The 14834-nt window shown below is 25.8% G+C and overlaps 1 protein-coding gene and 1 long non-coding RNA gene across 2 annotated transcripts; both read right to left on the bottom strand.

The window, feature by feature from the left end:
* Positions 1 to 7882: 7882 nt before the first annotated feature.
* Positions 7883 to 9898, bottom strand: LOC145947754 (uncharacterized). Its single transcript, XR_014427234.1, has 3 exons — positions 9525 to 9898; positions 8744 to 9019; positions 7883 to 8126 (listed from the first exon to the last, which is right to left on the bottom strand). It is a non-coding gene; the product is annotated as an uncharacterized LOC145947754 (long non-coding RNA).
* Positions 9899 to 9956: 58 nt separating this feature from the next.
* Positions 9957 to 13838, bottom strand: LOC145947755 (uncharacterized; the record flags this gene model as incomplete). The annotated part of the gene is made up of 7 exons (XM_083057534.1): positions 13742 to 13838; positions 13606 to 13653; positions 12370 to 12450; positions 11926 to 12054; positions 11633 to 11689; positions 10692 to 11030; positions 9957 to 10573 (listed from the first exon to the last, which is right to left on the bottom strand). Coding segments are annotated over exons 1-7 (1368 nt in total), but the record flags the coding sequence as incomplete, so codon positions are not given.
* Between the last annotated feature and the right edge of the window lie 996 nt (positions 13839 to 14834).

Here is a 14834-nt window from a genome sequence, read left to right as displayed (position 1 = left end):
GTTTTTTATGATGGGCAAATATCTATTAATGTAATTATTTAAAAAGATTCAATAATTTTGATCTTCTATTAACGAAAATTTAACGGTCTGAAAACTGCCATTTTACTATTATATATAAATGTGAAAACTACCATTTTACTATTATATATAAATATGAAAACTGCCATTTGAGCATGAACTTTAATACTTTCGGCTTTCTAGACGTAATTTCAATACTTAATGAAGTTCATGCTACACGTTTGCTTTATATTTTATTATCAGTATTTGGCGCACTATCGGATTAACATAATCCACAATGTTCATCGGATTTTGTCAATCTACAGAACGAAATCGGGTCTGAATGAAGAATTCATAGGAAATGAATTTTATTTTAAAAAATTACGAAAGTCATTGTTTTTTATGATGGGCACATATCTATTAATGTAATTATTTAAAAAGACTCATTAATTTTGGTCTTCTATTAACGAAAATTCAACGGTCTGAAAACTGCCATTTTACTATTATATATAAATGTGAAAACTGCCATTTTATCTTATATATAAATCTGAAAACTGTCATTTTACTATTATATATAAATCTGAAAACTGCCATTTGAGCAAGAACTTTAATACTTTCAGCTTTCTAAACGTAATTTCAATACTTAATGAAGTTCATGCTACACGTTTAGCTTTATATTTTATTATCAGTATTTGGCGCACTATCGGATTAACATAATCCACAATGTTAACTGTGCTCATCGGATTTTGTCAATCTGCAGAACGAAATCGGGTCTGAATGAAGAATTCATGGGAAATGAATTTTATTTTACAAAATTACGAAAGTCATTGTTTTTTATGATGGGCAAATATCTATTAATGTAATTATTTAAAAAGATTCAATAATTTTGATCTTCTATTAACGAAAATTCAACGGTCTGAAAACTGCCATTTTACTATTATATATAAATGTGAAAACTACCATTTTACTATTATATATAAATATGAAAACTGCCATTTGAGCATGAACTTTAATACTTTCGGCTTTCTAGACGTAATTTCAATACTTAATGAAGTTCATGCTACACGTTTGCTTTATATTTTATTATCAGTATTTGGCGCACTATCGGATTAACATAATCCACAATGTTCATCGGATTTTGTCAATCTACAGAACGAAATCGGGTCTGAATGAAGAATTCATAGGAAATGAATTTTATTTTAAAAAATTACGAAAGTCATTGTTTTTTATGATGGGCACATATCTATTAATGTAATTATTTAAAAAGACTCATTAATTTTGGTCTTCTATTAACGAAAATTCAACGGTCTGAAAACTGCCATTTTACTATTATATATAAATGTGAAAACTGCCATTTTATCTTATATATAAATCTGAAAACTGTCATTTTACTATTATATATAAATCTGAAAACTGCCATTTGAGCAAGAACTTTAATACTTTCAGCTTTCTAAACGTAATTTCAATACTTAATGAAGTTCATGCTACACGTTTAGCTTTATATTTTATTATCAGTATTTGGCGCACTATCGGATTAACATAATCCACAATGTTCATCGGATTTTGTCAATCTACAGAACGAAATCGGGTCTGAATGAAGAATTCATAGGAAATGAATTTTATTTTAAAAAATTACGAAAGTCATTGTTTTTTATGATGGGCACATATCTATTAATGTAATTATTTAAAAAGACTCATTAATTTTGGTCTCCTATTAACGAAAATTCAACGGTCTGAAAACTGCCATTTTACTATTATATATAAATCTGAAAACTGCCATTTTATCTTATATATAAATCTGAAAACTGCCACACTCGAGTGTGGCGTTCCTGCGTCTATAAATTCAAGACTCGCATGTTACCAAAACTTCAAGAAAATAATTCACTTCTGTTTTTATTCATATGATAGCTTCTGCACACATGACGCGACAACGCTTGCCACACGACAGAAATAATGCGGTAGCCAATCAACTTACAATTTTTCCAGATCGACAGATTAATGAGATTTAATAGTTCATAAGAAGTTTATATATAGCAGTAAAATAGCAGTTTACAGGTCACTTAATTTTCAACAAGGAAATATCAAAATGTCTAAATATTGATCCTATTTTAAAATATTCTTAATTATTCTTTTTTGAAAAAAACAAACTAAAATTGTAATTTTCCCTTAATCATTTATTTATGTTTGCAAACATGTCCAACGGCAGTTATAAGAACTTAGCATATTTCATGTACTAAAAGACTATATATTCACTTTATATAAGGTTTACCAAGTAGTTAGTATTGTAACTAAATTATTCATAAATATATACAGGATATATAAAGCTTACCTTGCAAATAATAACAGTTGTATATATTTAGTATAAAAATTTTGTATTTATTGGTAGTTTTAAGGACTTTATATAAAGAAATGAAAGATTGGTAGTTTTCAGAACAGTCCTTAAAACTGCCGATAAACATATACAGCTTTCAGGACCGACCTGAAAAACACCAAAAGTCCTCGAAACTGCCGATTCACGCCAAAAATTGTCCCGACAACTACCGCTTGACATACATATATATATATATATATATATATGTATGTCAAAAGGTAGTTTTCAGGACGCATCTTAGACATATGATTTCTATGGATAATAGTGTAGTAAATAATGTTTAGAATACTTTTTAGTCAACAAAAATCAGTATTTTTGAATATATATTGAAATTTGTACGGAATGGTGGTTATCAGGTCAATCTTATTTTTAACTAAAACGATAAATTTTTCTTTATTTAACATATGCATGTTATTGATTCGATATTTATTAATAGTTTTTGATCAATTTTGCATTATACGAAAAACAAATTGATAAAATATATGTAATTTTCTTATAAGTCCTTAATACTGCCATTTAATTAAATTTTTATTGAGGCAAAAGGCAACTTTCAGACTCTTTATTTTCTTAAGAAAAAATAGTGATTAACTTATCCTATTAAATTTTTTTTACTCTCACATAAAAATAATGTCAATTAGAAATATTATAAATAATTAAAGTGTATTATTAATTAAGAGGGAATAGAAATTACATGTAAAAAAATGTAGGTACTAAAATCCACCATTTCGTCAGAATTAAGTTAAATGCTGAGGCAGATTTCAGGTCTTATATATTCTAAAATACTTCAAATATAATTTTCATTACATTCTTCAGACTATTGTTTAAAAACAAGAATAAACAGTTAGGAAAAATCATAATTAAACTTATTTTTATGAAAAAGAAAATAAAAAATTTACTAAATTAATATTAATATTATAAAATAGTTTCTCCTCAGAATATAAACAATCTAAAAAGACTCAGAGTATTATTTAACAAAATTTAATAATTTTCGAAATCTTTTGCCGAGAATTAATGATTTGATATCAGCCACATATTATAGACTAAAAAACTACTGTCATATATAGACCTGAAAACTACCATTGCCATATGTAGACCTGAAAACTACCAATTGAAAAGAATAATATAATACTTTCAACATTTACACGTATTCCAAAACGTGGTTAAATTGTTATTACATGTTTAATTTAATGTTTGCTTAAAAATATGTCGCCGTATTAGTTTAACATGATCCAAAACATTGATTCTGCATATCGGTCTTAGTAAATCTGCGGAACAGAATTGGATTCAAATGACGAACTTATGGGAACTGAATTTTGTTTAATAATTTTAAAAATTATTTTTCTCGTGATGGACAAATATCTATCGAACTAGTGAATCAAACTGACATAAAAATTTAGGTCATCCATTGTCGAAAAATCGACGGATCGGAAACTGCCATTCGGCTGTTATGTATAGACCTGAAATCTACCAATTGAGCAAAACAATATAATTCTTACAGCGTTTACGCGTAATTCCAATACCTGCTAAAACTGTTATATGTTTCATTTAATGTTTGCTTAGAAACATGTCTCAGTATTAGTTTCACATGATCCAAAACGTTAATTCTGCACATCGGTTTTAGTTAATCTGCGGAACGGAATCGGGTTTAAATGAAGAATTCATAGAAACTGAATTTTGTGTAAATAATTTCAAAATTACATTTTTCCAGATAGACAAGTATCTATCGAAGTAATGAATCAAACAGACTTAAGAATTTAGGTCATCTATTGTCGAAAAATCAACGGATCGGAAACTGGCATTCGGCTGTTATACATAGACCTGAAATCTACCAATTGAGCAAAACAATATAATTCTTACAGCGTTTACGCGTAATTCCAATACCTGCTAAAGCTGTTATATGTTTCATTTAATGTTTGCTTAGAAACATGTCTCAGTATTAGTTTCACATGATCCAAAACGTTAATTCTGCACATCGGTTTTAGTTAATCTGCGGAACGGAATCGGGTTTAAATGAAGAATTCATAGAAACTGAATTTTGTGTAAATAATTTCAAAATTACATTTTTCCAGATAGACAAGTATCTATCGAAGTAATGAATCAAACAGACTTAAGAATTTAGGTCATCTATTGTCGAAAAATCAACGGATCGGAAACTGGCATTCGGCTGTTATGTATAGACCTGAAATCTACCAATTGAGCAAAACAATATAATTCTTACAGCGTTTACGCGTAATTCCAATACCTGCTAAAGCTGTTATATGTTTCACTTAATGTTTGCTTAGAAACATGTCTTAGTATTAGTTTTACGTGATCCAAAACGTTAATTCTGCACATCGGTTTTAGTTAATCTGCGGAACGGACTCGGGTTCAAATGAAGAATTCATAGAACTGATTTTTGTGTAAATAATTTAAAAATTACTTTTTTTCCAGATAGACAAGTATCTATCGAATTAATGAATCAAACAGACTTAAGAATTTAGGTCATCTATTGTCGAAAAATCAACGGATCGGAAACTGCCATTCGGCTGTTATGTATAGACCTGAAATCTACCAATTGAGCAAAACAGTATAATTCTTTCAGCGTTTACGCGTAATTCCAATACCTGCAAAAGCTGTTATATGTTTCATTTAATATTTGGTTCGAAACATGTCGCAGTATTAGTTTTACGTGATCCAAAACGTTAATCCTGCACATCGGTTTTAGTTAATCTGCGGAACGAAATCGGGTTCAAATGAAGATTTCATGGAAACTGAATTTTGTATAAATAATTTTAAAATTACATCTTTTCCTGATGGACAAGTATCTATCGAAGTAATGAATCAAACAGACTTAAGAATTTAGGTCACCTATTGTCGAAAAATCAACAGATCGGAAACTGCCATTCGGCTGTTATGTATAGACCTGAAATCTACCAATTGAGCAAAACAGTATAATTCATTCAGCGTTTACGCGTAATTCCAATACCTGCAAAAGCTGTTATATGATTCATTTAATATTTGCTTCGAAACATGTCGCAGTATTAGTTTCACGTGATCCAAAACGTTAATTCTGCACATCGGTTTTAGTTAATCTGCGGAACGGAATTGGGTTCAAATGAAGAATTCATAGAAACTGAATTTTGTATAAATAATTTTAAAATTACATCTTTTCCTGATGGACAAGTATCTATCGAAATAATGAATCAAACAGACTTAATAATTTAGGTCATCTATTGTCGAAAAATCAACGGATCAGAAACTGGCATTCGGCTGTTATGTATAGACCTGAAATCTACCAATTGAGCAAAACAGTATAATTCTTTCATCGTTTACGCGTAATTCCAATACCTGCGAAAGCTGTTATATGTTTCATTTAATATTTGCTTCGAAACATGTCTCAGTATTAGTTTCACGTGATCCAAAACGTTAATTCTGCACATCGGTTTTAGTTAATCTGCGGAACGGAATCGGGTTCAAATGAAGAATTCATAGAAACTTAATTTTGTGTAAATAATTTGAAAATTACTTTTTTTCCAGATAGACAAGTATCTATCGAATTAATGAATCAAACAGACTTAATAATTTAGGTCATCTGTTGTCGAAAATTCAACGGATCGGAAACTGCCATTCGGCTGTTATGTATAGACCTGAAATCTACCAATTGAGCAAAACAATATAATTCCTACAGCGTTTACGCGTAATTCCAATACCTGCTAAAGCTGTTATATGTTTCATTTAATGTTTGCTTAGAAACATGTTGCAGTATTAGTTTAACGTGATCCAAAACATTAATTCTGCACATCGGTCTTAGTTAATCTGCGGAACAAAAGCGGATTTAAATGACAAACTTATGGGAACTGAATTTTGTTTAATAATTTTAAAAATTACTTTGTCTCGTGATGGACAAATATCTATCGAACTAATGAATCAAATAGATTTCATTTCGGTCTTGTCAAAAAGTCAACGGTCTGATAACTGCCATTTTGCTGTTATGTATAGATCTGAAAGCTGCTGTCTTATAAGATCTTTAATATTTTTGGCTTTCTAAACACTATCGACATACTTTACAAAGCTCTTCTTTTGTATGTTTTTTTATGATTTATTTCAGAATGTTGCATTATCGGTTTAAATGATCTATGATGGGCAAATCTCTATCAATGTAATTATTTAAGGAAAATTAATAATAATTTTTATTATTATGAAAATGTTTAACCTGTCTATGTTTAATTTTAATAGTCTGTTTCTTTGCATTGAATTCTATAATATGCTAAAATGCTCACTAATACATGAAAGAGAACGGACCGAAAGAGAAGAAAAAACTATTCCATTCTGTTTTTTTTAATATTATGCTAGAGAGAAAAAGGAATGTATCATAATTAATCAAATATGAATTTAAAAAGGAAATATTTAATATTTTTTTGTGTACAATTTCTTACATTATACTTAGGATTTCAGCGTGTAATTTAATTCTTTTTTTTATATATTATTATTCTACCCTTTTCTATGCAATTCGTTTTTAGTATCCGCATTTCTAAGTCTTTTTTTTTAGGCAACAAGAAAGACGATCAAATATTTAAATCTTGACTCTGAATAAAACATATATGTATGTATTTTTAAGAAATTGGGAAATATTAGATATTTTGAGATTGTAAGTAAATTATTAATCAAAATATTAGTTAATTAGTAATGTATTATATATCTTATCGTATCTTATCGCATCTGTTACAAGGTAAAAGTAATCACTAAATAATAAATAATAATATTTAACAATAATTAATAAATATTTTTCATAAAATTTATTATTAATACACACTCAAAGTTGTACTTCTTTTTTTGAGGTAATACATTATAGGGATTTTGTTATAACAATATCTTATAAAATATAATTTATTTGTTATACCTATCACATAACAATGCATTTTAACTTTTTCTTAATACAGTCTTATCACTTGTATCACAGTTTTATATAGCACTTTAAGGAAAGAATCTTTTTTAATATTATAATAGTTTGCAGATTTAACAACAGAAAATATTGTACTACATTGTACTGTTTAACATACATAAAAATCTTATCTGGTATAAAATTTTTCTATTAACTGTAATACATTTTGTAATCTTATATCTATTACAACAATCTCTTCATAATACTGTAAATTCTTTCATAGTTTGGAATATTACCGGAATCTTTTTTTCAAAACTAAATTATTGCTTAACATACTAATAAAAAAGACTAAAAGTTTAGCCACATATATTATAACAAAATTTGCATATAAATGTACTTAAACTGTATTTTCTTAGTTATATTTTAAAACCAAATTACAAGAAACTTAATTTTATCATGTTAATTGTATAAAATTTGTGCAAAAAACTCTTTTATTAAGCACGTTAATATATTTAAAAATAAAATAAAAATTTATAAATTTTTTATCTAAATATTTTTGATTTAAGTAATTTTATACTTCTAGTTATTATTATTTTGAGAATATTTAATAATAATTTATATTTAAATTTATATTAAAAATATTTCTGGGAAGATAATATATTATAAAAATTAATTAAATCTTTGGAATTTTTGTTTTACCACTTATAATATTATGAAGCCATGTCTTTATCTGCGGCACTGTGCGTTTTTGTAGACATGAATGTTTTTGTCTTAAAGTCTCAATATCTCTTCCAGATGGTAAGCGTGATTTTTCTATTTCTTGAGAAAAATCTGTTAATATTATTTGAATTTCTTTTTGCGTCCATCGCTTCCTTTTAGTTGGCCCAAATGGTGATGCTAGCAATTATATTATTAATTTATTGAATAACTTAGTACAACTAATTATTATATAAGAAACATATGTATAATTTATAAAATAAAATATTAGTAATATAAAATGTTTTCTTAATATGCAGTCCAAAATCAAATGCAGGAAAGATTATTAGCACATTCTTGAAATCATTTTAAAATAAAAATCTTATGATATTAAAATCTTTAGGCTAAAATAGTTTTTAAATGAGAAGCATTTAAAGTCATTCAATCATCTTTACTATTGTACGATGTACAGTTGACTGAATAGCGCAATGACTAGCTAACTTTTAATGTTTTAAAACTTATTATAGCCTCGATATTTTGTTATAGGATTTTCATCTCAAAATGATTTCAAGAATATGCTAGTAACATTTGATACGTTTACTCTGGGACACTTTGCATATTAAAATAATGTTAAAGTTATTAGTTAAGATAAATATTAAAGAAAAAGTTATCATTTTAGTAATTGTAATAATTACAGTTACTATTTTTTTATAGAAAGAGAGCTATTATATATTATTAATATATTATAAATGTAACAGAAATTACAAAATAAAAATTTTATTATATAATGCAAAAAATTATTTAAAATATATGCTTACTGCTTCGTTTTTTCTTAGGTGTTTTTGATGATGGTATATTATTGTTAATTTCAATATCATCAAAATGAGAGGATTCAGATGAGTCATTTAAATTCTCAGAAATAAGATTTTGCTCAATTTCTCCATCTTCATTGTCATTTTCCTCATTAAAAATAGCTAGATTTAGAAGTCGGGAGAATCTTGGAATATCTAATTCAGGAATTGACTGTCGATAATGCGATTTGTGTATGCTTTTATCATGACCCATAAAGTTTGCCAACTCTGTAACTTCCGATTCTGAAAGATTAAGTGTGATGCATTTTGTGGCAATATGTTTTCGTAGTTTGGTGCCTCGTAAAGTAAGAGGTTTTGCTGCTCCACATTTTGAAGAATAGTCTCGCATAAGAATGCACGCTTTCAAATGCTTATATCGATGTTTATCGTATCCAGGAATGCCAAAAAGGTAAGGGTTTTCTGATTTTATTTTTGCATTTAATCTATGTTGCAGTAATAATTCGATGCAATCTTGTAATTGTGAATGCAACAATACGGGAACTGTACGACCTAGTTTACCTCTAATATCAAATGTAACGAATTTTTTAATAGCCTAATGCAACAAACGGAAAAAAATACATAAAAGAAAAATTATTATAGAATAAATATAATAAAAGTATTTTAAATTTTATGCATTAAAATTAATAAAATATAAATAATTTAAAGGAAGAAAAATATAAATTATTAGATATAAAATATATTTTAACGCAATAATTTATTTATTTAATAATTATTAAAATAATATTACCTCTTTTCCAGCCTCTGATAATGAACTGTACACTTCGGAATCTGTGTGTTCTCCTACACTTTTATAACATTTGTAATCTTCTATTAGAACTTTTTCTATTTCACCTGCTCTTCTTCTGTTATAAACTTGCATAGAAATAAGCGTAATTTTTAATAATTCTAACCATGTACTGTAATTATAAGATTTAATAAGCTCACTATACAATATGTTTCTTTCTTCTTTTAAATAATTATATAATTTCTGTATATCCTCCATATTTGGTAATTCAATTTTATTATGTCTTTTATTTTGCGTTACAGTTTCCTCTGCTATTTTATTTATTGTTGCTCCATAATCTTCTTCTAAAAGTTTCAAGAAATTTTCTACCTTTCTTAAACCCTCATTATTATCTTTTTTTATATATTCAGTACATAATATGTTTCCTAATTTTTTTAAGAGCGTACCAAGTCGTGTAGCGACAGACGGTGTTTTAAATTTATTAGTATCAGGATTAAATTGAGCTACATCTTTAGCAGCTAAAATGCATGAATCATAATTGCATGGTTGATATATTGAGGCAAAATTAGTGATATTTGAATTAAATTTCTTAATAGAAATTAAGTAACGACCTAAAAGTCTTAATTCTGCTCTTATCATATCATGGTGGCGTTGATTCCTAAATTTATTACATAATTTATTTGCGCGAAGTATCACTAACTCATCATATCTTATTATTCTACACACATTGTCATCTCTCATAATTGGGAAGATTACTTTTCTAACCATATCACTGGCTTTAGTGTGTATCCGTGCTTGTACTTTTCTACCAAGTACCATAACATGTCTGCCAATACTTCTTTTGTTGCAATTTTGAAAGTGATGTCTTACATTATTTTTTGTATAAAAGCCCTTACACTTTGGGCAACAAATATATTCTGATGCAGGTTTGTTAATTTTCGAAGGTCTCCGAGATACTATCAATTCTCCTGTATTAAACTGCGAACTAGTATTATATATAAAATTACTTTCTTTTCTAATAGTCTCTATGATGGCCTTTCTTTCTGAATTACCTAAGAAAAATAATATAAAAATAAAAGAAAAATAATATAAACATTTTTTAATAAAGATATGTATAATGCAACATTTGATTCAAAATGATGTGTATAGATTATTATATATTATATTTACCTTTAGGAAGCAAAATAAATTTTTTTACCTCTTCCTCATTTTTATGGACAGTCTCTAAGTGTCGTGCGAATTTAGTTTGTAATTTTTTGCAATACTTGCAAAAATATTTTTTATTTTGTCCTTTCTCTTGAGATTTAAGCACAATAAGATTTGTATCATCACAATTTGCTTTTTCTTCATAAGTATATTTCGAGGTATTAAGACTATCATTTGTAGTATTAGACTTTTCATTTTTATCAAAGCTTTCAGAAATAGAAATATTTGATTCATCATCTGAATCATTGGAAACATCATAATCTGGATCATTATTGTAATCCTCACTGTCTTCATAAATATTGTCTGAAATCAAAATGTATAATTTTTGATGTAATACGTAATGAATATACATTAATGTGTTATATTAATGTATAATAGATATATATATATATATATTAATGTGTAATAGATATATATATATATATATATATATTATTTTCAATATCAATAATTATATCAAAGATACAAAAGAGAAAAATAGAATACTTAGAATACTTAAAATACTTAAAAATAAATTTCAAAACTATTATATATGCTATATGTTTATAGAGAGCTTTCTATAATATTATTAAAGTTATGAAACTTTTTAATTGTAATTATTTATAAACAGATACCTTATAAGTTCTTCAAAAAGTTCAATAAAATAAAGAATTTAATCTAATTTATTAAATTATCTGTTTGATTAATTTATCTTTATTTATAGTTCTTAAGGATTTTTTAAAGATTTTGCTTGTGTATCTAATATCAAAACTTTGGCATGACATTATATAACAAAATATACATATAACTATACATATTAATCTATTAATAATACATTATATTAAAATAACCATATTATGTTCGTTATAAAATTATATGTAACAACGTTTAATTTGGAAGCAAATAGATATAAATTGTATTGTTACCTTGTTGGTTAACTGTTGTTATTTGACAAAGTTTTAAAGTTTTATTTTGAATATTGTCTTCTGCAACATTAGAATTAATACCTACGAGAATAAATCATAATAGATTAACTAGTACATACATACTAGATTAACTAATTAGCAATTATTTTTTAACTATAATAATTAAATAAAAGAAGTTTCTCTCTCACACATATACACACTCTCTTGTATAAATTCATTATATCCATATAATTTATGTGACATATGACCACTAGTTTACATAAAAACAATTAAATTATTATACAATACTTTACCATTGGAGTCATTTATTATTTCTGTCACTTCATTATATTGAGCATTTATTTCTGCTAAAGTAATAAAAGATGAATTCAATATATGTTCCAAAGAGATATCCTCGTTCATAGAAAAATTAATATTTAAATCTAAAAAATAATTAAAATTCATGATAAATTTGCTTGTAAATTAAAATATTTAATTAATATTGTAATATTAATTAAGCAAGTTAACTTCAAAATTAAAATAATAAACTGAATATGAATTATAAATATTATTTTGTAGATAGGCTGTTTCTTGTTTATTTAAAATTTAAAATTTCCAAAAATTTATTCAAAAATACAATTGTAACAAAATTAGTATTATTATTATCAAAAATGGATATAGAATATTTATATTTATATGTAATAATGCTTATCATGCAGTTAAACATAACATTTCAATATTTAAATTAGTTATATTACCTGTATTATCAATTGTTTTATCATTTAGTATTTCAAAAAGATTAGTTTGAGAAATACTTGGTTGAACATCTAAAAAAAGAACTAATTATACCAAATAATGTTATTATTTTTCTGTGCATGTCATTTTTATGAAGAAATAAGTTTATATAAACATGAATCAAAACGCATACCTTGTTGATTACTTTTTTCTGGAGATATTTCAGAAATATTTGGTTGAATATCTAATAAAGGAACTATAATTATTCCAAATGATTGATAATTAATATTTTTATGAAAAGAATATTAAATAAAAGATAGATAAATATCTCAACTACATACTACTTTTCTACGCATATTACTTTTATGAAGACATAAGTTTATATAAATATGGATATCAAAGCGCATACCTTGTTGATTACTTTTTTCTAGAGATATTTCAGAAATATTTGGTTGAATATCTAAAAAAGGAACTATAATTATTCGAAATGATTGATAATTAATATTTTTATAAAAAGAATATTAAATAAAAGATAGGTAAATATCTCAGCTACATACTACTTTTCTACGCATATTACTTTTATGAAGAAATAAGTTTATATAAACATGGATCAAAGCACACACCTTGATTACTTTTTTCTGGAGATATTTCAGAAATACTTAGTTGAATATCTAAAAAAGGAACTATAATTATTCTAAATGATTGATAATTAATATTTTATGAAAAAATACTAAATAAAAGATAGCTAAATATCTCAGCTACGTATTGCTTTTCTACGCATATTACTTTTATGAAGATATAAGTTTATATAAACATGGATATCAAAGCGCATACCTTGTTGATTACTTTTTTCTAGAGATATTTCAGAAATATTTGGTTGAATATCTAAAAAAGGAACTATAATTATTCGAAATGATTGATAATTAATATTTTTATAAAAAGAATATTAAATAAAAGATAGGTAAATATCTCAGCTACATACTACTTTTCTACGCATATTACTTTTATGAAGAAATAAGTTTATATAAACATGGATCAAAGCACACACCTTGATTACTTTTTTCTGGAGATATTTCAGAAATACTTAGTTGAATATCTAAAAAAGAAACTATAATTATTCTAAATGATTGATAATTAATATTTTATGAAAAAATACTAAATAAAAGATAGCTAAATATCTCAGCTACGTATTGCTTTTCTACGCATATTACTTTTATAAAGAAATAAGTTTATATAAACATGAATATCAAAACGCATACCTTGTTGATTGCTTTTTTCTGTATTTCTTAACAAATTAGTATCAAAATCTAAAAAATAATTTATATATTTTTAGAAGAAATAAAATTGATATAAAAAATAATATATTGATATAAAACTTTTTGTCACCTTCATTACTTTCCATAGAACTTGAAGTGATACTTAAGTCGATTCGTTTTAAATATATTTTTGGTATATTATTCCTCAGATTTTTAGCAATTTCTTCAAGAGCCATATAACTTTCTTAAAACAATATTTGTATACAAAATTATTACTTAACAAGTATTACCCAGTAAGTAACAGTAATATAACCTCAATGTTATAATTTCTCACTAACTGTTACATAGATAGAAGGCATATTACATTGTTGCAGTTACAATAATAGTCAGTAGAAAATTATAACATAGATGTTATGTTATTATTTAGTATTTAATGTAATTTAGTTAGTATTTAATGTTTACTGGATACATAGATATAATTACATATATAAAATTTTACATAATTTTATCTACTTACTACTAGATATTATCCATCCTCTGGTTTTTCTTTTTTTTTTACGCATTATTTTATAATTATTTTTATTTTTGCTCAAAGAATACATTGTGTAACACTGTGTCTCACAAATTAAAAGAGGATATTTTACTATCTATTTCTTAGGCTGCATTCAGAAACTACACTCAAAACACAGTGACAGCTATAACGCGGCAACACTTGCTACGCGGCAAAAAACGATGCGATAGTCAATCAACTTACAATTTTTCCATAAGTATTTATTCTTCTAAGATCGACACTTAGGCCCGTATTCATAGTCCGTTCTTATATTTAAAATCGTCTTAAGACCTCGTTCAACCAATCAAATGGCCGCATAGCATCTCTTGATTGATTGAACGATGTCTTAAGACGATCTTAAATATAAGAACGGATTATGAATACGGGCCTTAATGAGTTATTAGAAGTTCGTAAGGTCTTAATGAATTATTTAAATCATATGGATGTATGAAAAGCAAAAGTATTAAAAGATCTGGCGCAAATGATAGGTTTATATTATATATACAGTAAAATGGTAGTTTGCAGATCAATTAGTTTTTAACAAAAAAATATCAAAATGTTTAAATATTGATCTTATTTTAAAACATCTTTAATTATTCTTCTTTAAAACATACTAAAATTATAATTTTTACTTAATCATTTATTTATATTTGCAAAGATGTCTAACGGCAGTTTTAAAAAC

Source organism: Prenolepis imparis, unplaced genomic scaffold (genome assembly GCF_030444845.1).
Source record: "Prenolepis imparis isolate NDT839.2.m4 unplaced genomic scaffold, iyPreImpa1.0 SCAF_136, whole genome shotgun sequence".
In the NCBI taxonomy this organism is placed as follows: domain Eukaryota; kingdom Metazoa; phylum Arthropoda; class Insecta; order Hymenoptera; family Formicidae; genus Prenolepis; species Prenolepis imparis.
The sequence above is the reverse complement of the archived record's forward strand: the minus strand, read 5'-3'. Positions and strand labels throughout refer to the sequence as shown.